Source organism: Phocoena phocoena, chromosome 5 (assembly GCF_963924675.1).
Source record: "Phocoena phocoena chromosome 5, mPhoPho1.1, whole genome shotgun sequence".
Taxonomy (NCBI): domain Eukaryota; kingdom Metazoa; phylum Chordata; class Mammalia; order Artiodactyla; family Phocoenidae; genus Phocoena; species Phocoena phocoena.
Genome location: NC_089223.1, coordinates 27,254,354 through 27,279,026, shown reverse-complemented (window position 1 = coordinate 27,279,026; position 24,673 = coordinate 27,254,354). Strand labels below are relative to the sequence as shown.

Below are 24,673 nucleotides of genomic sequence, written 5' to 3'. Positions count from 1 at the left end.
CCTTGTCAGTCGGTATCTGCCCAGGTCAGCAGTCTCCAGGTATTTTCCTGACCATGGCAAGAGGGGCTGGGACAGGTTCACTGCTCCACTGGTTTCATAGCCCATGCTGAAGTCTGTCTGCCTATTACCAGATGCACAGATGGGCAAGACTCCTCCCCACATCCCTTTGCACGTGGGACCGGATTCCAGAGCTCCACAAAGGTGCTTTTGTTCATGGATAGATGACTAATTCTTTGTTGAAAGGGGGGGATTGTCAGCGTCATGCTGTCATGATGCTGACAGTACTCTTTGATGGTCTCCCGCTGATACTACTTCTCTCAGTTGCCTCTCGGAGGCCTTCAGGACTCTCCTAAACTCAGCCTCTAGTAGAGCCTGCCAGCACTCAGCGGGGTAGCCTCACTGCAGGGCCTGGGTTTTCAAAGGGAATCCACGAGCAAACAGTCTAACCTTGTTGTTAAAGGTACATTTTCTTCTGGGTGTAGAAACAAATGCTACCAAGCTGAGGGGGTGTTGTCACCATCACATTTTGCTGAGACGTCACCAGCCAGAGAGAAGCAGTCCTGCATGGCCACGGGGCCCCACCCTGTGCACACGCCAGCATCTTCCACACTAGCCCTCACTGGGTGGCGGTTGTGGGTTTTGAATGAAGCCCAGACTCCTTATATAATCACTGTGCATCATTTTCCAGCATTCAGAAGGCCATTGCTAGAGGGTAGACAGTTGCTAGTCATTTCTGTCTATACTTTACTTTAACAGTATTTATTTAGAGTTGAAGCTGTGTATCTTTTGCCCCTAATGCTATCAATATATCTGGCTAAAATTCTGATCTTTGCAAATAAAGCTTCAAACCTCCCAATGCTCAATTCAAGCCAAAGCTCCATCCTCATGAGGTGAAAGTTCTGGAGTCAGCAGCTAACTAACTTAGGAGACATGGGCTTGCTGTTGGAACCCATGGGACCCAACGCAGTTGCTCAGTCACTGCTCATTGACTGTATAATCTTGGCACAGCAGTGCCAAACCCTCCCTGCGTGCCCCTCCCTCCCAGAGACTGCAGCTCCTGGTGGGAGCAGGGCCCAGCTACTGGCCTGCCACAGGCGATGACTCAGTGGAGAGAGTGGGAAATAGGCACCAACTGAGCCTGATAGCTTCAGTGTCGAACAAGCAAAGTGCCACCAGTCACCCTGTGACCTTGTCAGGCTCCTCTGTCACCCTAACAGCTGTGGCCCTGACATCAGGCTCTGGATAAATCATGTAGAGCGTCCAGCTAGACTTCTGTGATCCCAACAGATGCCTTTTGTACAGAATTGAGAAGTCAACGCAGGACTCTCTTTGATTCCTAATAATATGGACTCTTATTACTGATTATAATTAGGGTTCTTGACTCTTCTTCTAGCCTAGTATTAACCAGCCTTCCAGGCTGTGACCGCGGGGCCTGCCTGCCCCCAACCAACCCTCTGTACCTGGGGCAGAGGACAGGATGGCGCCTGCTGAGGGCACATGCATCATACCTGGTTGTCCCCATGTTTCCCGGCTCCTCCAGGCTCTGGCAGAGGTGCCGCCTGCCTTGCATCAGGCTGACACCCAGGAGACACACGTGTGTAACGTGACCGTTAGACACTTCGCTGTGACATGGCAGTTTGGCTCAGGAACCGGTATCTGTTCTGATGGGTCAACATCTCTGCCGACCCAACAGTATGTGACTCCCCAGCTCTCAGGACCTAGTTCCCACCACCTCATGCTCTGACCACCTGCAGCCTCGCCCTCCCTGTGCCTTGTTTTTTCCAGGAGGGGTGGTGCCCTCGTACAAACCTCAGCAACAGGCCAACTCAGACATCCGCTGAGGGCCAGGGACCCCTAGGGCCCGGCGCACTGGCAATGCACTGTGGGTCAGCAGGCAGGTCCTGCAGCCTGGCCACTCAGTGACTGGGGGTTCCTGGCTTCGATTCTCAGATGATCCCTGACCCCAGCAACTGCAGCCGTTGGCTCAGGCTCTGCTGGCTTGGGATCTTCAGAGGTTTGCAGCCCTCCCAGGGCAGGCAGGTCGGGCAGGCTTGTGAGGAAGTCAGTGCCTTCTGGTAGCTGCTGGGGCCCCCAGGCATCTTGGTCAGTTAGTGGTAATGGGGGTCCCCTCTCCAGGGGTGTTTGCAGGGTCAGAGGCCCAGTCCTGGCCTTCCAGGCTGACCCCATGTGCCCCAGGAGAGCCCCCCCATCCCTCAGCAGCTGACATCTATTATGAACAGAAGCCCTGGGTATAGCTGCTTTCCCAGTCCATGGAACGTGGACCAGAGATGCGCAGGAAATGCCAGCCTCCAGTTAAGATGCAGGGTCTGTGAGTAGCGTCTGGGACACCTAACCCCCAGCCAACCTACCAGGAAAAACAGCCGAGCCCCTGGCCCCGGTCTCTCTCCATCTGGTCTAGTTCCGCAGCATCTCCTAGGCAATACTCGTGTGGGTGTTAAAGATGGGGCAGGGGACCTGTCCCCATTTACAGGCTCACAGAGGTGCTCCCCTGCACACTGCCTCAGGTTCACGGACTGATTTACTCTGCTCCTTACCTCTCGTTGTATATAGGAATCTGCAGGCAGTGCTGTCTCCTGCTTACAAGCATAAACCCTTCAGTGGCCCTGGCCCTGCAGGCTCGCTCACAAGCTTCCTGCTGCTCTGAACCCCCTGAGCAACCCCACACTTGCTCCCTGAGTGCCACACGGCCCAGCTCCCCCCTCTTCGGGTCATATGCCAAGGCCACCTTGTCACCATGACCTTCCACCTCACCCCTGCCCCACACCTCAGACGCTCTGAGCACCGGGAGCCTTTATCTCCGGATGTGAGGCAGTCCCAGCCCCGGAGATGTGCAGGCTGTGGCCGCCAAGCAGAGCTGTCCTGTGGGGGGAAGGGGGTTAATATGGCCTAGAAACTCGGATGTCAACCCTTGGGTTAAAATTTAAAAGGAAAAACACCCTCCTTCACAGCCCTGAAGGTGGCCACCCAGAGGGACCCTCGGGGGCAGCAGCAGGGGCAGAGATCAGGATGAACTTAAACTAGGTCCCGAGTGCCCTTGGCCGGTGCCACTGAAGGGCGTGACCCGCGGTCCACAGTGAGACTCGTTTGTAGTACCACACCTGGAGAGCAGGACCCAGTGTGGCTTTTAGTGCTCACAGCCACTGGCCCACCACCGGAAACAATTAAGAAACTTGCCACCCCAAGTCTATTTCAAGACTGTCTTTCCAGGAAAGGCCAAACACAAAGTTCCCCCATCCCACATTTTATAGAAGGAAGGCCTGAGGACCAGGTTACACAAAGATGACCCAGAGCAGGTCTTGCAAGCTGTGTCCCAGTTTGCAGAGAAAAGTGATGGTTGAAGGAGTTTGGGAAGAGGGAGAGGATGACTGAGAATTGACATCTGTTCAGCACTTACTCCATGCCAGTTCACTGATTCAGCCTCTGCTGTACCCCTCTGCGGCAGATACTCTCATGGCCCCCATTTTACAGATGGGGAAACTGAGGTGTAGCACTCACTAAGCAAGCACAAGTGTGTCTGAACAAGCCCACAGCAGATGGTGCCTTGTGCTCTTTCCCAGCTTATTTGGCCCCAACTTCCTGTGGGTACAGAAAAGTCAGCCCTTGGACCTACCTAGGAAGATACCAGTCTACAGACTGAGGGCAAATTCAGGCACAAACAGAAGCACCAGGTATATCTCCCAATGAGTTTTTCTGGATTCCTGGTTTGTATCGAAGGCCTTTACCACACCGTTATTTACTATGCGACTCAATTTAAGCCTGCTAATTGTTTTGGGGTTTTTTTGTTTTTTTTTTTAATCCTGAGGGAAAGTTACAGATTTTCACTTAATAAAGTGAAAAACACTTTACTAAGATGACCGTTACGACGTGTAATGTTAATGTTGTCTGCTTTAATACAGTGGGAAATGACCAAAAGTCATTTTTCCCATGATAGGATACAGAATTACTAAAGAAAAATTAGAATGTATACTTTCTGATTTGAAAGTATATTCCTAGTAAAGAGAATAGCACCCAGTAATGCTATACTGCATTTGTGGGTTGGTTTGTTTGGTTTAACCTCACAGAATTGGGAGTAGTTCAGGTCCAGGAAGATAGGAAAGGTCCTTGGGTCACAGAGTAGGGAAAATGGCTGGACAGGCGGAAAGACATAGATGTTTTCCTTGATGTTTTCATGTTCTCCAAGTGGCTGAGAATGGATGAATGGATAAAGATGATATTAGATCAGATGGATATTATATATCATCACCTTTATCCATATCCACACATACACATAACGGAATATGACTCAGACATGAGAATGAAGGAAACCCCACCATTTGCAACAACATGGATGGACCTAGAGAACATTATGCTAAGTGAAATAAGTCAGACAGAGAAAACTCATACTATCTGATCTCACTCATATGTGGAATCTAAAAAAGCAAACTAATAGAGACAGAGAGTAGAATGGTGGTTACCAGAAGGTGGGGGAAATGAGGAGATGTTGGCCAAAGAGTATAAACTTCTAGTTACTAAGAGGAATAAGTTCTGGTGATCTAGTGTACAGCATGGCGACTATAGTAATAATGCTGTACTATACACGCAAGAGCTACTGAGTAGATCTTAAAAGTTTTCATCACAAAAAAAGAAATGGTAGTTACGTACCTTGATAGAGGTGTTCATCATTTTGCAATATTATAAGTGTATCAAATCTACTACCCCTTTACACCTTAAACTCACACAAAGTTGTATGTCAGTTATATCTTAATAAAGCTGGGAATGGGGCTGAGAAGTCTCAGCCCCAGCCCCCAGCTCAGGACTGGGATCCTGAAGGAAGGAGGACACTGGCAAGATGAGGCCAGGGGGCTGCCGGTGGAAGTCTGGCTCCCCCTGCGGCCACAGCTCCATTGGCAGGGCCCAGCCAGGCCTCGAGGGGGCACAGCACCTGCCCTTACAAGCTGGGGAAGGCCCAGCGCCAGGACCCAAAGCTACACGCAGGTGCTTGCCCCACCCAACGCACACATTTATAAATGAGGATTGGATGAGAGCAATTCAGTGACCCTGCCGCTATGAACTCTGTTACTGGCCCTGTTGCTGCTGATACATTTAAGACTCAACAATGACAGAGCTCCTGATCGAATCTGTTGTGCACGAAAGACCTATTACGTGCAGCGGACGTCGAGCATCCTTCTTCCTCCCCCAAGACGGATGACTTAGTCACGTTAATTAAGCAGCTTCGTAGACACGGTGGGATTTGTGAATGTTGCTCTGAGCTTACTCCGGAGTTGTTAGGACTCAGAGGGGCCCGGAGACAGGGTGGGAATCAGGCCTTGATGTCACAGCCCCTCTGTCTGTCTGTTGCAGCTGGTGAGCGACTTGCTGGAATTTTGCTTCTATACCTTCCGGGAGTCCCAGGCCCTGAAAGTGGAGTTCCCAGCGATGCTGGTGGAGATCATCAGCGACCAGCTGCCGAAGGTGGAGTCCGGGAACGCTAAGACCCTTTACTTTCACAGGAAGTGACGGGAGACATCTCACCAGAAGAACTTTGCCTTAAGTTTCCCCGTGTTACTACACACCCACGAAGGACCCAAGAAAATCATGTTTTTGACCCGTGATGGTTGATTCCCACTTGTTCAGCAGTTGCTCAAGTTGAAAATCATGTCAAGGGTTGGGAGGCAGGCGGGCAGGGTGACGTGGATTTGGCGAGACCTGCATAGTCTGAAAGGTTCTTCCCTCTCCAACCCCCAGCACTTAGAAACACGTTCCTGTTCCTCTGGATGAAAAGCCATATCTAGTCAATAACTCTCTGATTTTGATATTTTAACAGATGGAGGTTTTAACTATGCCATGTAGTTTCTGGGATCGTTCGCTTGTTTTAAAAGGGTTCAAGGACTAACGAACTTTTTCAAGCTCACCCTTGGTTTGCACATAAAGCGTATAGTCAATATGGGGCATTAATATTCTTTCGTTATTTAAAAAAAACAAAAAAAAAACACAAAAAAATATATACAGATTCCTGTTGTGTAATAACGGAACACGTGGACTGGACTAGCGACCCCCTTGGGGGCACTGCTTCGCCCACGTCTTTCTGCATCACTGGTATCCACACCCTCTAGCCTCCATTTATTATTTAATTAGAACGGATAAGATGTTCAAACAAATGCCTTGGTTTCAATTTCTAGTATCTATTGTGTTGGCTTTACCGATAATTTTTGCAGTCTTTTGCTGTGCTGTACATTACTGTATGTATAAATTGTGAAGGACCTAAACTAAGGTATAAGGAACTTTTGTAAATGAGACACATACAAAAAAAAAAAAAAAAAACTTTAATGGTTAATAGGATGAATGGGAAAGTATTTTTGAAAGAATTCTATTTTGCTGGAGACTATTTAAGTACTATCTTTGTCTAAACCAACAAGGTAAAAAAAAAATTTTTTTTTTTGTAAAGTGAAACGTTCTGCATGCATCATGAACCGTTTACAGTGTATTTAAGAAAGGGAAAGCTGTGCCTTTTTTTAGCTTCATATCTAATTTACCATTTTACAGTCTCTGTTGTAAATAACCACACTTAAACCTCTTCGGTTGTCTTTAAGCCTTTCTACTTCTTCTGTACTTTCGTTTCGTCCTTGGTCTCCCGCTTGGGGTGTTCGTGGGACTTGAGCACGTTTTCCGGCTTCGGCTCCATCCTCCTTCCACTGGGGACGGCGCGCTGTGGTGTCTGCAGCTCCGTGAAGGCGTCATTCGATGACACCCTCCCTGAGAGGATGTCCGGGGAGTGCAGCAGCTCTAGGAAAGCTGCCTCTTTTCCATTTTCCTCAAGAAGCAGAATCAGCTTTAGGGGAGAGAGTGACTGGAAATGCGATGGCTCAGAGAGCGTATCCTCATCCCATTTTAGAAAATCGAATTTTCTCCTTTGGGGGGAAAAGAATTCCATGCACGCGCTACGTCCGCAAAAGGTGAAATGTTCACTTCTGGTCTCAGAAGGGGTTGTTGCACTTCTGGCACTGGTCATGGGAACACGGAGGTCATGGCAGGAGGCACTGGGAAGGTGTGTGTGGGCACGGCACGGTTCAGTCAGAACGGCGAGGAGACTGCACGATGATTAGAGGGTTTTTAGATTTTTAAAAGGTAGGTTTTAAAAATGAATTTTATATGTAAACAGTTTTGGAAAAAAAAAAACCTACAGATCATATAAGCAAGACAGTGGCACTAAAATTTTTAATTCACTAATCTGTTTGGCACTGATGCAATTTATGGCTTTTTCTCTTGCCCCAAATCACAAACATATATATCTTTGGGGAAACTTAACAACATGATTGCACTAAATACTTTGAATAGAGGCCAAAATTAATCTTTTAAAAGTGATGATAATCATCAGTTACTCAGTGAAATCGTATTCTTTTCCAAAACCTGAAAGCTGTAGCTGGAGAAGCCCAAGGCCGGGAGATGGCAGCGTTGGGATCAACACTTTTCTCCAGGGTTCACCATGCAGGCAACATTACCATGTCTTTCAGAAGACACCTGCCTTGTGCAAGGGGAAACCTGTGAAAGCTGCACTCAGAGGGAGGAGTTTCTCTTACATAATTTGCAGTTTCCAGAATTTAATTTTTATGCAGATCTTTAAATACAGTCAACTTACATGCACAGCAATATGAAAGCCACACTTGGAAGGTGATAAATACACAGCAATGCAGACTGGGAGTTTCTAGAAAAGAAATGGCTTCACAAGAGCAGCTTTTAGCTCAGACTTGCTTTTGATGAAATCGGAATCTTGACGTAACCAGGTTTGGGATGGAGACGGTCTGCATCGGCTTTTTGTATTAACGAAGTTACTGGCTCTTTGTGTGTCTCCAGGTAACTTTGCTTGATTAAACAGCAAAGCCATATTCTAAATCCACTGTTGAATGCCTGTCCCAGTCCAAATTGTCTCTTATTTTTGTACCATATTGCTCTTAAAAATCTTGGTTTGGTACAATTCATAATTCACCAAAACTTCTTCATATAATTAAAAAAGACACTAAATTAGTTTAAAATGAAGCAATTTATATCTTTATGCAAAAACATATGTCTGTCTTTGCAAAGGACTGTAAGCAGGTTACAATAAATCCTTTACTTTAATCACTTGTTGTTTTGGAAACGGTTCATTTGAACGTCTGTAGGAACACGTGGATTTTGTGCCCTTGTACACCTAGATTATATGCCCTTCTGCCTACATCCAAGATGGAGTCACCATTTTTTCCCCCATGTTAGAAAGCCCTGTGTAATCCACATACTAATTATCCTCTTTGGGGACTGGTGAGATGTCCTGTTTCTTACTGCTGATATTTGGTTCACTGAAATACCCCATAACAATTTTATAACAATAACTACTACTGATGTAGCCACTAAATGCTGTAGGTACACTGCCTCATTTATCTTCGCAACCGCACGGAAGCTTGTTCATTTTACAGACTTCGAGACTCACCTGAGTAGACCAGATGCCCCGTCTCATTCCCAGGTCTCCCTCCACACAGTGGAGTCTTGCTCTCACCCCAGGTCCTCTTGGACTATCAAGAGACTCCATTCCAACCAGCTGTGATGCTTCTCACATTCCTTACAGGCTGCTCCCCTTGACGTCACTCATTAATACGAACAACAAAAGAGCAGTAAGCAATTATGAGTTCATCTTAAAACTAGAAAACATGTATTTCCCACAAGAGAAATTCAGGTACATTGTTAATGTGTCATTTAACTGGTGATTGGTCGAACTAGAAGACTATTTGAGAGTTAACCACAACCTTGCTTTAACACAATTGATATATTTCTGGAACACAACATAGCCGTGAAACACAGCACAGGGAAAAAAACTATTTAAAAAACCTTTGTGGGGCTTCCCTGGTGGCGCAGTGGTTGAGAGTCCGCCTGCCGATGCAGGGGACACGGGTTCGTGCCCCGGTCCGGGAAGATCCCACATGCCGCAGAGCGGCTGGGCCCGTGAGCCACGGCCGCTGAGCCTGCGCGTCCGGAGCCTGTGCTCCGCAGCGGGAGAGGCCACAACAGTGAGAGGCTCGCGTACCGCAAAAAAAAAAACGAAGAAAACTTTTGTGCACAAATTTGTAAAGCCTTAATTGAAAATGAAGGTAATTTTCTATCTTAAAATTTATGCAATCTGACTTATTAGGGAGCACAGTTTGTCGCAGAGAGCCCCTAACTTTAAACAAAAGCCATCGTGGGCTGTGAATCTGCTGTGGCCAGCGGTGGCGGGTAGGGTGGAGGCCCCAGTGTTGTGCACCCTTGGCTAAAGTAAGTGCCCTTTCCGAAGAGAGCAGCCTCGTTCTTGGGTCAAGTGCGACTGCATTTCTAAGACTAAAAGGGCTCTCGGGCCCAAAGGATCCAACTGCACATTTAGGAATCATTAGCTAAGAACGAAGTCTCTGCCCCTGAGCCAGCCGGCCACTGTATGCCAAAGCAGTAAAAATTATGCATAATGATGCATATATAATTAGGGCTTCGTTTACGTCTGTACGACCAACGTCCCTCAAGCAAAAAGGAAACAACGTTCCTTTATGTTAAAGTCAGCTCCAACATACTTTTTGATAAACGGCGAATGTATCCAGACTAAAATGACTTGATTACATGTATCTCTGGCACTTTAATTCCAAGTCATGCAATTGCTGGTGCAGCATTTTCCTTGGAAATAAAGCAGTGGCTTCCCAAACAACATTGGCTAAGAGGAGATTAAGATATGATCTCTTAACGTTCAGCATAGACCAAGCCTGGATCCAAAGCGAAGTGAAAGATGGGGCAGAGTAGCAGGTACTTAGCTGTACACCACCCCATCACCGAGTGGTTTACATCAGCCATCATTTATTATTCTCATGAGTTAGCTAGCGGGGGGAGTTCTGCTGACCTGGGCCAGGCTTGGCTGGGTTGGACTGGTCATGCAGCCAACTGGTCTGAGATGATTTTGCTCCATGTGGCCTCTCCTCTTCCAGCAGGACAGCCTGCACATATTTTCATGGTGGAAGAAGCAAGGCTCTAAGACAGTAGAAAGGGTTAGCACTTCTCAAGCTTCTGACGGTGTCAAGTTTGTTTCCGTCCCTTTGGCCAAAGCAAGTTATAAGGTCAAAGCCCAGAGCTGACATGGCAAAGGCTCCACACAAGGGCATGGATCCGGAGAGGGGTGAAATTTGGGATCATTCAACCAATGTACCACGCACAATTTAGGTATTTTTTTCATAGAATGTATGTTGCCAAGACAGTGATTTCCAAGTTTTCCAAATTCTGAAAAAGCCATTTCTTTGGATCTTCATGCCCTGGTCCAGCCTGGTCCAGAGAGGGTCATGGTTCTTGTGAAAACTGGCTTGAGCTGAGTCGGATCGTGTTCCGCCCACTCTCTGAGATGCTCCACCTGCAGCCGCTAAGCCCTCCAAGGAAGGAAAAATTCAGAAACGGACGCATGGTACCAAGCACCCTAAAGGAGTCCCATGCACTTACTGCCCATCCAAAATGCAGTCTCTCTTTGGGCAAAAATCAAAAGTCTACTTTCCAGTCAAGCTGATATTCTGATAGGAAAGAATTCTCCAAGGTACTCCACCCAGCAGATTGATATACTTTTAGCCAGACATTAAAGCATTAAGAGAATGTGCTGGGTTACCCAAATAGGGGAGCAGTAAGGTACCACCCGGGCCAGTCAAGGAAAAAGAGTGCTGACAAGCATCAGAGAAGACACTTGCAGAGCTAGGAGACAGAAAGCTGTTTGAGGACACTCTCCTGGAATAACTTCCCTCCCAGAGGAGGGAGGAAAGAAAGTCGGGTAGCTCAGGAAGATTCAAAAAGTCACGCAGGACTCTGGCTGAGGAAGGGGTCACCAAACCTGGCTGTGAGAGTCTTAAGGGGAGACCCAGTGAGAAGGGGCCCAGCACGAAAGCAAATGGGGAACGAAGACAAGGTCAAGATGAAGGAGGCAGCGTGTGCCCTTGGGAAGACAGAGAAAGGGCGAAAAATATAGGGCAGAGGAAAAGAGCAACGTATGGCCTTGCAGAAGGTACGCTGGAGGGAAGCAGGCATAGCTAGAAGATGAAAAGGGGGGCAGAGATTAACCCCACCCCCCAACATGGTACCCTGCGGCTACCCTCTCCCATCTTCCCCGGTTACTAAACCGTATTTCTTGCCAGGTACCCTTGAGGCACTTAATATTATCGTTTGTCCCAACCTCCCAGTGAAGTTGGTACCACTCTCTCCATTTCACAGAAGAAAACTGATGCATAAAGGGGTGAAGTGAACTCGTCCAAGGTCACCAAGGTATAAAACAGTGAAAAAAGAATTTCAAAATAGGTTGTTTTTTAACTCAAAACACGTACTTTAGTCACTGTATTTGTTTCCTAGAAATGTCGTAACAAGGAACTACAAACTGGGGGCAGGGCGGGGGGTGGAGGCACTTAAAATCAACAGAAATGTCTTGTCTCCCAGTTTGGGAGGCTAGAAGTCTGAGATCAAGAGGTCATCAGGCTTGGCTCCTTCCAAGGCCATGAGGAAAGCATCTGTATCTGGCTCCTCTCCTTGGCTTGTACGTGGCCATTTTCTCCCTGCGTGTCTTCACACTGCCTTCCCTCTGTGCTTGTTTCCGTGTCCAAATTTCCCGTTTTCATAAGGCCACCAATCATATTGGATTAGAGCCCAACCCTACTGACCTCATCTGAACTAATTACATCTGCCATGATCCTACTGCCAAATGAGGTCACATTCTGAGGTACTGAAGTTAGGGCTTCAACATACGAATTTTGGGAGGTGGTGTACAATTCAGCTCCTAAGAGCCATTGTCCCCTACCGGCCCCCAGGGGCAAGATGGTAGAGCAGAAAGACCACGGCTAGCTTACTGAATCTAAACAAAGCTCTCTGCTCGAGAGCCTCTGTTAAAATGAGATGATTTCCCCTGGCTCAGTCAGTCCCCGTAAAGAAAGAATGAGTTGAATGCCCACCACCGGTACGGACGATCCACTGCTCTCCCCACCCAGACTCCCAACTACAGACATTCCTACTACTACAAAGAAAGGGGGGTTACAGCACCCCCTAGGCCACTTGGCTCTGATCTCACCTGGCATATCTCCTTTCCAAGCACAGAGACCACCAGGGCCAGCCTTGGGGTGACACCATCAAATGCAAGCCCCACCGCAAGAAACAAAATCTGAGCGCCCTCTTTTGCCCAAACCCCACGGCCCCGTCGTGTACCACTGAATGAACACAGGCCGAAACCTGGTCTAAGCAGCTGGGGCTGCACGAGGCGGGGCTGCGGGTCCTGAGCCGTGAGGGAGGCAGGGCCATTGCTCAGCCAGCCTTCAACAGATGCTCAGGGGACTGGCCGCGCCCATGCAGCAAAAACACAGAAAAACCTATCACCCCATCCCCCCATTTCTCCTCTGGGGAAATGAAGATGATCTGCCAGTTAAGGGAACATTTCCTGATCCGGTCACTAAGTACACTTTGGACCAGGCCCAGAGGGAGGCTCCCTAGCTGGGGGCTGTGGCCAACCTGGCCACACTGGTCCCACCTGCAGAGGAATACACCCCTGGCTCCCCTCTGGCGTGACCCCGTTCTTCCTGAAACAACCACAGGAGGGGTCGGCAGGGCTGGGGCTTGGGGAGCCCTTGCAGCCAGTGCTGTCCTGAGGCTTCACCCTTGCCACACTGTCATCCTACAGAACACAGCTGCCCCGACAACAAAGAGGCAAGTGACACTCACAGCAGTAACAGCATGGGGACTAGCAGTGCTAACTGAGCACGTACTACGTACTGGGCATGGTGCTAACTGAACACGTACTATGTACTGGGCATGCTGCTTGTATTCAGGCACTTCAACCCAAAACCTCCGAGTACCGTTTTCTTTTTAGAAAGCAGGAACAGAAAGAATCACAGAGTCAACTTAATTTGCCCCAAACCGCACAGGTAGCCAGACCTCACAGCAATTTTCTTGACCAAGAAAGTGGTGATAAACGCACTTTGGGAGTTAACAACAGTTTGGTGGCGACAGCAGGTTGGGTGCACCCCACAGTGAATGAGCGAAGTCTTCCTCAAGCGAGCAAAGAAATCAAGCCCCAGTGTGGTGGGTCATATTTTTACTGCCCCATGGATATACACCAATTAAGAACACGGCCGGGAAATCTTGCCCAGTGCTAACCTGAGCCCACTCACTGTAACTGCCCATGAGTTTGTATTTTCCCACGGAAATGGGAGAGTTTGCCCCAGGCCAAGTTTTTCTTCTACATCCCTAAGCAGCGGGCAGGGGCAGGAAGTGATAACTCAGAAACACGGGGGACACAGGGGACGATGCCATCCCCACCCCCTGGTCAGGCTGGCCCTCGGCCTTAGGGCCGGCCATTGTCATGGGGCCCTGGGTTCTTCAGCAGCCCCAAAACCCTCCACTGGGCCTGCAATCCAGTATTTTAAATTATGTTGCACTGAGAGTGTCCTTACTTTTTTTAGGTAGAACGTGGATACTTTTCAATGGGCCTGTTCCCCTCTACACACCTGACCCCAAACTTGACACCTTACCTGGTCCAGGAGAGGCGAGTTCCAAACTGATAACCAGCGCTCTGGAATCATCTTACCTGGGGAAGAGGCGACGGACACATCCTTCCTGTGACAATCTTAGGGGAGAACTGTGACAGGCCGAGGAGCCTCCCATGGGGAAGACAGACATGCCGGGCCCCCAGAGCGGGCCCTGGGGCAGGGTTGGCTTCACAATCTTGAGGCCCCTAGAAATGAGCTCCACATCCCAGGGACTCCAGGTCAGGGGACAGAGAAGTTCCCCCTTCCCGGACAGGTCAGTTTAGCCTGTGCCTGGGAGTCGGAGACTGACAAGACAAACAACAAAGCATCCATTGCAGGGGCGTGGCTGAGGTTCCTCCAGGACCGGTCCGAATGCCTGACCCGCCGCCCTGCAGCCCGGCTTAAATCCAGATGGAGACGTGAGCGTCAAGGCCTGGAAAACATAGGGAGTGTGGGGTGGGGACAGGGCTGTACACTGAAGGTCACTGGGAGGGAGGGTCTCACACACAAAAGCCCTGGGGGGCAGCACCCCAGCCCCATCCTGGCCCGGGTTCCTGCAGGACACGCGGGAGAGGCCAGCTAAGGCAGTGGAGCGGGCCCGCCGGGATCTCACCTGTCAGAGAAGACCACTGCCCCCAGAAACATGCCCCGCCCCGAAGCAGCAAGGCTCCTGGGAGACCCATCCTGCCTGTGAGTGCACACGTGCCAACACCAGGGGACAGTGCATGCCCATCCACCGGCTGCCAGATCGTGAAATGTTACAGAGTGAGTGAATTCCACAGTCTCTTCCCCACGTGAGGACACAGATCCAATAGTAAATTATATTTTATTTCATGTACAGAGAGCTCAGGGCTGAAAGGTGATGGTTGGGGAAACAGCACAAAGGTGAGCAGCACGGAGGAGAAAGCCTGTTGTGAGTCCACCGGTGCCCTAAGTCCAGTGAGTGTGGGGTCCCCAGGGCAGCTGTCCATACGGCAAGGAGCCTCTGTCCGCTGCCCTCTGGGTTTAGACCAAGGCACCGCCCGCCCGCGGCAGCCCCTCCACGACACCAGAGTTAAGGGCACGTCCTGCAAACGCAGTTCCCTTTCAGGTGTGCGGGGGGATGTCCGGTGGTGTGGCCGCCAGTGGGGCAGGCGGGCCGGCAGAAGGCTGCCCTTCCTCTCGCTCTGCAGACGGGAAAATTAAAACTCACGAGTCCCAAGGCTTGAAAATGCAGTCCATCCTGTTAACCTGGACATCCTTCTCCCACTGCACATATCCACACAGCCCTATGCAGCTCTGTGCAGTGCGTCCCCTCTCCCCCCACGTCTAGCAGTATTAAACCACCCCCCCACCCCTGGAGTGCCAGTCCGTGATCTGTCATTGCCACGTGTCCAGGTGGCTGTGGGTTCACCTGGGGGGAAGACGGTGCTCACACCCCACAGGCAGGTCCTCGGGGGCCAGGGTCTGCAGCGGGGCCCTCACAGGCCAGTTGCTACAGAAGCTTGACGTAATTCTGTGGAATCAGGCCCCTCTTGCCATTCAAAGTCCCTTCCAGCCAGCCAGGTTCTCTTGAGGTTTGCACTGAAAAGGAAGAGAAATCCTTTTTACCAAAATGCTCCCGGGTACTTTCCGCCTGGGAACTCACTGCACCGCTGTGGGTCTTAAAGGCTCAACCAACACCGAAACGGGGGCCATTCCTGGGATGTCTGGTTACAAATCTGCACAAGAGTTATTTATAGGTGCCCCCCTGGTCACCCCAGCCTTCACCTGTCTTCACGCCACAGCCTCCTAACCGGTCCCCCAGCTTCCGGTCAGGTCCTTCCCAATCCACGGTGCACAAAGGAGCTCAATGAACCTTCCAGAACACACAGCTGGACATGGCACTGCCCTGCATAACATCCACTGTCTGTAGGAACAAACCCAAGCTTGCCCGGGCACCTGGCCCTGCTACCTCCTGAGCCACCAGTCACTCGCCCACAAGCACATCATGCGGGTCACCCACAGAGAATCATCCAGAGAAAGCCCCGGCCGAGCCTCTAAACCTCTGTATCTGCAGCGCCGCCATCTGCTGACATGCCTTTCCCGACTTCTTCACTGGGGAATTCTTCCTCGTCAGAGACCCCAGATGCCCTGTCCTCTGGGGAGTCTTCCTCGGCCATTCTCGGCACTTGCCAGGTCTCACCGGCATCATCTGGGCACCTGTCTGACTGTCACCTGGACGGGGAACTCCTGAGGGCAGGGTGAGACCTTCCACAGCTGGGCACAGTGCCCAGCACGTTCCACAAAGAGCCACGACGGACACACAGGACAGTGACCGCAGGCTAGACAGCAAAGGGCACAGGGTCCAAACATTCATCACCAGGGTTTAGAAGCATCCAGTAACCCCCAGCTGTGGGCAGGCCCCGACTCAGGCCTCGGCCATGGCCAGGAGCCGATGTGGCAGCCGTGCATGTAGAAGAAAGGGGAGGTGCGGGCTGGATCAGCAGACTAAGTCGGGAGCTGGCCAAGCAAGGCAGCCATGACCGCAACCCATCAGAAGACGGCTGACTGTGTAGCTGGAACCCAGCACACACGTCCACGTGCCCAATACACAAACGCTTCACGGAACAGTACTTCCTCACTATGTGTGATGCACTCTTTTCTATTATTTTTCAATCCTGATGGCAACTCAGCAAATGGGGTTCATAACCCACTCCTGTGTAGCAACCCACAGTCCAACCTCTGCATGGCCGGTCCTCTGCTTTCCTCCCCGTTTATGCCTGGACAACCCTCCTTGCCCTTCAGATACCAGCTGAGGTATCCCCTCCCTCCGAGACCACTCCCAATGCTCCAGATCAGGTCAGAGCCACCATATGTGCCCCTACTCATTCCCCCCACCCCCCACACACAGGACCCTCCCTCCTAGTCTAGACCAGGATGATTTGCTGAAAGGATGAATAAACAAATGAACCAGAGATGCGCCCTCCAGGTGACCTGGTGGCACCCCTTTCTTCGCACCCTTTTACCCCGACATCGTTCCTCACAGCAGGGTTTTTAAGGGCTCTCACTTAATCCCACGCTGGCAATGCCATCGGAGCACAGCCCCTGTTGGGGAAAAGGACTGGATTCTATGGGAAGGGCACCCAGAGGTCGTGCAATGCGGGGTGGGGGTCCGGGGGCCGAGTAGATCCTTTCCTCAAACACTCAGGGAGGTAGTGACCATGGGAGAGGAATGAGGACCGAATCCACTCGTCCCCGCATGCTGGGATGCCACCTGGCCACCATCTCCCGTGGGGACAGGGCGGGTCGGTAGCTCCACGCCCCACACCAAGAGGCTGCTCACTGAAGACTCCCACGACACACAGCAAAGAGTACAGCACTCACTTGGCACACACCGGGGAGCACTAACCTTGTGCCAGCTACCGCCTACGCCATAGACCCTGTCCTGCCACTAACGAGCTGCGTTGGCCCCGGGCAAGGCTCACATCGTTAAGAACCTGATGAGTATGTGATGACGGTCACACCAATACCGCCTGCTATCATCTTTTCTACTTGCAGTAAAATATATGTAACATATGTGTGGAGATATGTAACCACTGGAACCGTGTTTAAGTGCACAGTTCAGTGGCATTAAGTACATTCACGTTGCTGTATAACCATCACCCCTCTCCACTTCCAGAACTCCTTCATCTTCCCAAACTGAAATTCTGTCCCCATTAAACACTACCTCCCCACTCCCCCTCCCCAAGCTCCTGGTAACCTTTATTCTATTTTCTGTCTTCACGAGCATATGCCTACTACAGATATTTCATATCAGTGGAATCATACAATCTGTGTCCTTTGGTGACTGGGTTATCTCACTTAGCATAATGTCCTCCAGGTTCATCCATGTTGCAGCGTGTGTCAGAATTTCATCCCTTTTATGGATGAGTACACTATTATATGTATAGACCACATTTTGTTTATCCATTCGTCTGTCGGCGGACATGTGGGCTGTTCCTACCTTTTGGCTATCGTGAATAATGCAGCTATGCACATGGGTGTACAAATCTGTTTGAGTCTCTGCTTTCAACTCTTTGGGCTACATATCCAGAAGAGGAATTACTGGACTACGTGGTAATTCTATGATTAATTTCTGAGGACCTACCCCACTCTCTTCCACAGCAGCTGCACCATTTTACATTCCCACCGGCCACGCACTGGGGTACCAATTTCTTCACATCCTCACCAACACTCGTTATTTTCCGTATCTTTGATAACGACCATCCTAATAGGTTGTAAGGTGGTATCTCACGGTGGTTTCTCCATGGCCTCCTGATTTACCATCCCATAACAAGGACACTGAGCTAGGGACAAGAATACTTTGTGAGAAGCTTTCTCCAGAACAGAATCTGGTCTCAGCTTGGGGTATTTTTTAGCATGATGCAAACAATATGAATAACAAATATCTAAACCATCATTACACAACAAATAGCAGGAACCCACACGCAACTCAAGAACTGCAGCCGACATGGACGCCTCCGTCCTGGGCTCATTCCTGTGTGCTGCCCTCCCCCCTCACACCCTCCCCCTGCTCCAAGGGGATCGGCAGCTTCAATGGTGTGTTTCTCACTGTCTTACCCCAGCAATGGTTCAAACACAGGTTCATCACGTACGTTTATATCCCTAATAATATACTACTTATTTTGTTTGTTTGTGAGTTGAACCAGAATCATACACTACAGAAGCTTCTTGCACTTAATTTTTTTTACTTAAAATGAGTTTTTTAAGATTCCCTCATGTTAGGGATATATATAAGAACACAATTGTTAGGTTGTGGGGTCTATAAGAGGGTCAACTTTCTAAGATAATGGCAAGCTGTCTTCCAAGGATTGCTCTTTATATATCTGAGGACTTTAAAATGAATCACCAGCAGCTTTTAAAGATGAATCTGGGCCACACCTGCTCCCCAAACAATGGACAGATCCTGTCTCCAGGTTAGAAATGAACAAAGTCTGGCAAACAAGGCAGCCAGTCTCCCTGCCCAGAGAGAGCCAGACCTTGGAGATCCTAATGCCAGGCAGCCCTGGGGACGGAGACCACTCGCTGCTTGGACTGGTGGGTCCGGCAGCTGCAGGGCCACCTATCAGGAAAGAGAGCAGAACTGACTGGTCTCCAAGGTAACGTATTTCTGAGGTTCCCCAGGCCCAGAGAAAAGGGCACTGGCCTCTGGCTGACACACGCACATCAGCTGCCCTGAGACCTTACACACGGCGCCCCCTGGAGGATATGGGAGGCACTGCCCCAGAGCAACGGCTAAGCATTAGTGCGTCTACTATAGAAATGAATCTTCAGCTTAGAATTTAAACTAAGTCCAGGCCCACACGGTAAGAGCGAAGAGCAAGGGACAGTTATGGGGCAAGGTGATTACTAAAGATCCCTTTCCCTTCCACACTCTGGGTCAGGATTTCCTACTGTTGTATATGTTCGCAACGGCGTGACTACTGACAATGCGGCCCAGGGGCCACTTTGACCTGGATTTTGTCTACTCCAAAGGCCACTGAATGGCGTAAGCCAATTTCCTTTGTTGCCTGCACGAGGGACAAGAACGGCTGGCCAGGCAAGAGCAAGAGCATTTATGGTAGCTGGAAGACTCCAGATGGACACAGAAAAAAACGTCTTAGGCATTTCAGTGACGCTAAGTATCCCTGGTCTGCAGGAAGGACATGTTCCCAGCGACACTCCAGTGGCTGAGCTATAAACAGTGGCCGCCTGGAGCAACGGCAGCTGAGGCCAGGGGAGCTGCTGCTCCGGCCCGGCCTGCGTCCGGCATCGGAAGGGAAGAGCCGCAGCCGTTCAAAGAAAGGCATCACTAGACGTGCTCTGAGCAAACACTTCTAACTAGTTATCAAGTCTCTGCTAAGAGATCAACTATGCACAGAAGATGAAGGTACAAACACCCAGAAAAGAATAAATCCTGCTTAAGGGTCTTCCATTTCCTGTGACCTTTAAGAACCACCCTAAGAAACAGTAAGTTTGGGGATGTGGGTTCCGATCGTGGTCCCCGTGCGTATCTTTGGCAACAGGAGTGGGATGCAGGGGCTGCAAGGCAAGGAGCTCACATCAAATGAGATGTGCACGTGCTCCTGCATGGGGAAGGTGTCAACACATCAACGAGCGTCTCTAGAGCAGCTGGCCTGGGGGAGGACCTGAGGACGCCAGCGCCACAGAGCCCAGAATCTGAGTGGTACGTGCCCTGGCTCAAAACGAAGCCAGGTGCACAGTGCGCCAAGTGAGGCTCCAAGGTTGGCAACATCCTCCACAATGTGCTACACACGGGACCCGAAATGCTGCCCTGACACATCACCACACGCGTGGACATCCTTGTGGATTAGGGTGGAGAGGCTGATGCAGAGAGAACTTAAGGAACTTGTCCAGGGTCACAGAGCAAGTGGAAAAGCCAACTGACCTCAGGCAAAGTAAGTGCAGAGTTGATAGCTACCTGCTACCAATCACTCTCCTGTTCCCGAAGCACACTGAGATATGTGTGTGTATGCCTGTATGTGTGTGTATACATGCATATGAGTATATACAGAGAGAGAGACAGACAGACAGACAGACACACACACACCTACGCACACACTATTTTTCTTAGGAGGTCTCCTGCAAGTCACTGAGGGACTTTAAAAGTGCAGAACTTCAGTGTCCCGCGTCAGACATCTACCGGCCTTTCCCAATATCCAAGTTGGCAGAACCGGATTTGATTGGGGTCCTGAACCCCATTCCCATGTCTGCGTGCCCAGAGGAGAAGCCTCTGGACCCAGTGTGGTGCTGACTGATCTGACGTCCTGGCTGGCAATGACTTTAAGGGGAGCACATGACCTCATTCTTGCTATTGAGACGTGAGAGCAGGTCACCTAGGAAGGATGTTCTGAAAGAGTTTTCTCATGCTTCAAAAAAGAACACAAGGATGAGGCAACCCCCTTCTGCTAGGGTTGAGTGTGGCCATGAGGCCTGGAACTGGGACAGCCATCCCACCCGCACGGGGGAAGCAGCCAGGGGCCTCTGTCCATAAGCAGAGATGGAAACACTGCGGTCTTGGCTGACATCTTTGAAAAGGTGATTAACCAGCCCCTGGAGCTCCCCACGTGCAGACTTCTTCGTGCGTGAGCGAACTCACTTTCGTGACTGATTTAACCAGCTCTATCTGTTACTTGCAGCCAAAGGCATTCTAATAGATACACCTTCCACCAAGGTAAGTATCACATGAACAACACTGTGTTCTGAGGCCCCGAACAAATCTGACCAACCACACGGCGCCAAAATTCACCCTCATTTCCTAAATGGCGGGTTTCAGTGCTCTCCGCTTTCCCTTCTGCCATGTGGGTGCCCGTACACGACGGGCCTGGAGGAGGGCAGCTAACTGGCTCTCCTGCCACAACGGCATGCATATATGTTATGGTGACAAGAGGACTGTTCTTGCTTCTACTCCAAGAGCAAAATTTCTCCACGAAGTATAATTCTGTCATATGTGGGGTTTTTTGTTGTTTGTTTTCTGACACTATCAGGAGTCTCTGGCTCTCCAGAGTACGTATCACACAGATATAGACATCTACTCTAAATGAGGCAACTTGCTTTCTAAAAAACAATCACCAGCTCATGCCGCGTTACTGACAATATAGCACCAGGCGTTGTGTTGATACACTCCATATATTCCAAACATTCTGGCTAATCAACCATTCCATTCCAAGCATCAAAGGTCCTCGCTGCCTCTCTAGAACCCTTTTGGGCAGCTCTGCCCCCACACAACATCACTGTTTCCATAGCAACCAATGAATGTCATAATGAGGAGGACGGGGAAGGAAGAAATCGAGGGGGAGGGAAGAGATGTACACTGAACCATGGGAGGAATTTGTGCAATCTGAAGCCGGGCATAGCTCCTCAATGCTTGTGTGTGACTATTAAACATGCAAACAAAAATCTATACCCTGGTTTCAGTATGCAGAATCAATACCCGTAACTAGAGATTCACGCACTATTCAAACAGGCGAAACTCATGTAAAGCAAAAGAATGGTAAGGGGATAATAAACCAAAATTGGTCGACAGAGCACTTGTCTGTAGCCCAGAGCTGGTGAACCTGAAGCATTCAGGAGGCTAGGGCGGGGACGATGAGGGAGGAACACAGAGGATGCAAATCACAAACATTTCTTGACTCCAAGTGGCACCGGCTTCTCTACATCAGGAGAAAGATATCCCAAACGAAGACCCTCAAGAGTTACAAGAGCCGGAGAATAACCAAGATTAAAGCGGAAGTGGGCAACCACAGCCCCCTGGCGTTCGGTTCCTGGGAGCCAGGTGGGCAGGCTCTCGCCCGTCCAAAGCATCAAGGGACAGACTTCTACTCCTGACAAACCCACAGCCAGGGACCGCCTGTGTGCTCTGGGTGGTAGACCCTCTGCGCCGGCAGAAGACAGCCTCCCACGAAGCTCCCGCTAACACTTACCGTCCTCAAAAATCGCTCCTATTTCAAAAGACAATTCCGAGCTGTGTTCTGCTTCACACGGGTACACTGCCCGGGCCTTCCGACTGATGACGCTGAAGAGGGAACATGCAAGGCATCAAGTGAAACATGAGAAACCTCACCTTTCCCCCGCCCACATCACCCAAATCTCATTTCTATGTCACCAGCACGGCAGCTCCTTCCAAAAAGGAAATCAGCGGGAAAGGGAACATCGGGCAAACCACAGCACTTGACTGTCAAGTAAATGACAGGTTTCAAACCCCAATCTTTCTTTAGGGAGCCTCTCCGAGAAGCTTTCCCTGAACCTCTTCACCTACTTCTCCTCTCCGCTCAGTGGGACGCCCTCCCCTCTCACTCAGCGTTATTAGAACCACAGGTCATGTTTATTTCTGAAGCATTTCGGTTTATCTATTAAGGAAAAGCACCGGTGTCTTGAGACCGAAGGTGAGGCATTGAAGGGCAGAGGCACACGGACAGTAAGTGGCTCCAGCCACGCACCTCGGACACCCATCTGTCTACAGTGACCCTCTGCTTTCACGCCACCCTGGAAGGGGCTCATTGCTCTCAGCTGGGTCTCGCCCCCAAAAGGTGCATCAGGCTTGGCTTCTCAACACTTGTCAAAACATCCTGTGTGTTCTTGTGGGAAAAGAACACAGTGGGGAAGGATGGAAAGCAGGCTGTCAGCCAGACGCACACCGAGGCAGAAGGAAGCAGCCCACCTCACCGGAGCAGGGGAAGTCACTGATGGGGAGAAGAGCCTCAGCCTGCTGTCCCGGAGGAAGGGCTTTGCTAAAGGGTCAGCACCTCTGGCCTCTGCACCACTGGCCCATTAAAGAGCTGTGTTAATTACAGTTTCCAGTGCCCCATTTACCTTCCTTTAAAACAAACCATGTGCTTTCTATTCACGTATAGAAAGTTCTTGCAAAATACGTGGTTTCATAAATGCATAACCAGCACCAAAAAGAGTAGGTTCAAGCAGGTCTCACATAAGGCAAATCTCTAAGAATGTACTTGAACCTTTAAGTCTAAGGCAAGGTTGCAAATGTCGTCCACGAAGTCCAGGAGACCGGAAACTTCTTCCATGTGGGGAGCACAAGAAGTTGCTCAGGTTGATCAAGCCCCTCTGTGTGCCACCCTCACATTCTACATCACACCCCAAACCACGTACCTTTCAGGTGGCTTGTCCGCTACGGCGGCAGGAAGAGAGAGGGGGAAAGACGACAGCTTGGGTGAAGGAGGTGTAACGGCTGGGTTGCAGCTCGGTGTGATTGGTGACTGAGGGTTAAGCCACTGGACCGTGGATGATCGGGCCTGGCTTGGGCTAAGTGTGGAAGTTTGAAGAACAGGATTAATAGTATAAAGGCCACGGAACACCAAATACACGACACCCCATCCCTCAATGACTAGGGTGATAGTTCCTTTCTCTCTCCTGATGACTGAAAGGGACAGAGTCCTCTCCACCTCCTCCCAGGTCTGTAGCCCCAAGAGCCACACCCCAAAACTAGAGATGCCTCATTGTACTTCTTCAGGTTTGTGGAGAAGATCTAGTCTTGTCCAACCTAGCAGCATACTGGTGCACTAATTACAACACCAGAATCCAACAGCCAAGACTAGTTGCTTGGACTTTTGAGGTATTCATGTTTTCTGCTTATAAGGAAAGTCAAAAGAATCTACAATCAAGCCCATGACCTATAGCTCTGAATATTCAACAGTGGCCTTTTAATGTCTAAATTAGTACAGCCATTACAGACAACAGTACGGAGATTCCTTAGAAAACTAAAAATAAAACTACCATATGACCCGGCAATCCCACGACTGGGCATATACCCAGAGAAAACCATAATTCAAAAAGACACATGCACCCCAATGTTCATTGCAGCACTATTTACAATAGTCAGGTCATGGAAGCAACCTATATGTCCATCGACAGACAAAGGGATAAAGAAGATGTGGTCCATATATACAATGGAATATTACTCAGTCATAAAAAGGAACGAAATTGGGTCATTTGTTGAGACGTGGATGGATCCAGAGACTGTCATACAGAGTGAAGTAAGTCAGAAAGAGAAAAACAAATATCGTATATTAAGGCATATGTGTGGAATCTGAAAAAATTGGTATAGACAATCTTATTTACAAAGCAGAAATAGAGACACAGACACAGAGGAGAAAGGTATGGATACCAAGCGGGGATGGGATGAACCGGGAGACTGGGACTGACATATATACACCATTGATACTATGCATAAAACAGATAACTAATGAGAACCTACTGTATAGCACAGGGAACTCAACTCAATGCTCTGTGGTGACCTAAATGAGAAGGAAATCCAAAAAAGAGGGGATATACGTATACATATAGCTGATTCACTTTGCCGTACAGTAGAAACTAACACAACTTTGTAAAGCAACTACACTCCAATAAAAAAATAAAGCTCTTTCATCTGGTCACATACATGTGGCAACTCAGAACAGAATGCCACTGGGAATCAAGATTCCTGCAGAGTGGACCAAAGACTAGCCTTTAAGGGAGAAACCAATGAACAGTTAATCTTTGGTGACCTTAACATTCCCTAATAGCTGCCAATTTTGAAAATAAGTTAATGTAAAAAGGTCAGCAGACAGACTCATGGAGGGGCCTCTAAACGTGGAGGGTTCGAAAAATACGTGTTGATCTGAATAAATTAT

The 24,673-nt window shown here is 49.6% G+C and overlaps 2 protein-coding genes across 3 annotated transcripts in view; one reads left to right on the top strand and one right to left on the bottom strand.

The window, feature by feature from the left end:
- NR3C2 (nuclear receptor subfamily 3 group C member 2) overlaps positions 1-5,792 on the top strand; it is a 359,661-nt gene extending 353,869 nt beyond the window's left edge. The window contains exon 8 of one of the 2 annotated variants that reach the window (XM_065878137.1): positions 5,362-5,792. In XM_065878137.1, the coding sequence (XP_065734209.1) occupies positions 5,362-5,517 (156 nt within the window). In that variant the 3' untranslated portion in view covers positions 5,518-5,792. The remainder of the gene's footprint in view (positions 1-5,361) is intronic. The other variant, XM_065878138.1, reaches the window with a different exon arrangement.
- A 9,100-nt stretch (positions 5,793-14,892) lies between these two features.
- The window catches only part of ARHGAP10 (Rho GTPase activating protein 10), a 328,185-nt gene continuing 318,404 nt past the window's right edge, over positions 14,893-24,673 (bottom strand). Inside the window, exons 21-23 of the mRNA XM_065877114.1 lie at positions 23,154-23,306; positions 21,968-22,059; positions 14,893-15,086 (exon numbers count right to left, since the gene is read on the bottom strand). Coding sequence (XP_065733186.1) covers positions 14,998-15,086; positions 21,968-22,059; positions 23,154-23,306 — 334 coding nt within the window. The 3' untranslated portion in view covers positions 14,893-14,997. The remainder of the gene's footprint in view (positions 15,087-21,967; positions 22,060-23,153; positions 23,307-24,673) is intronic.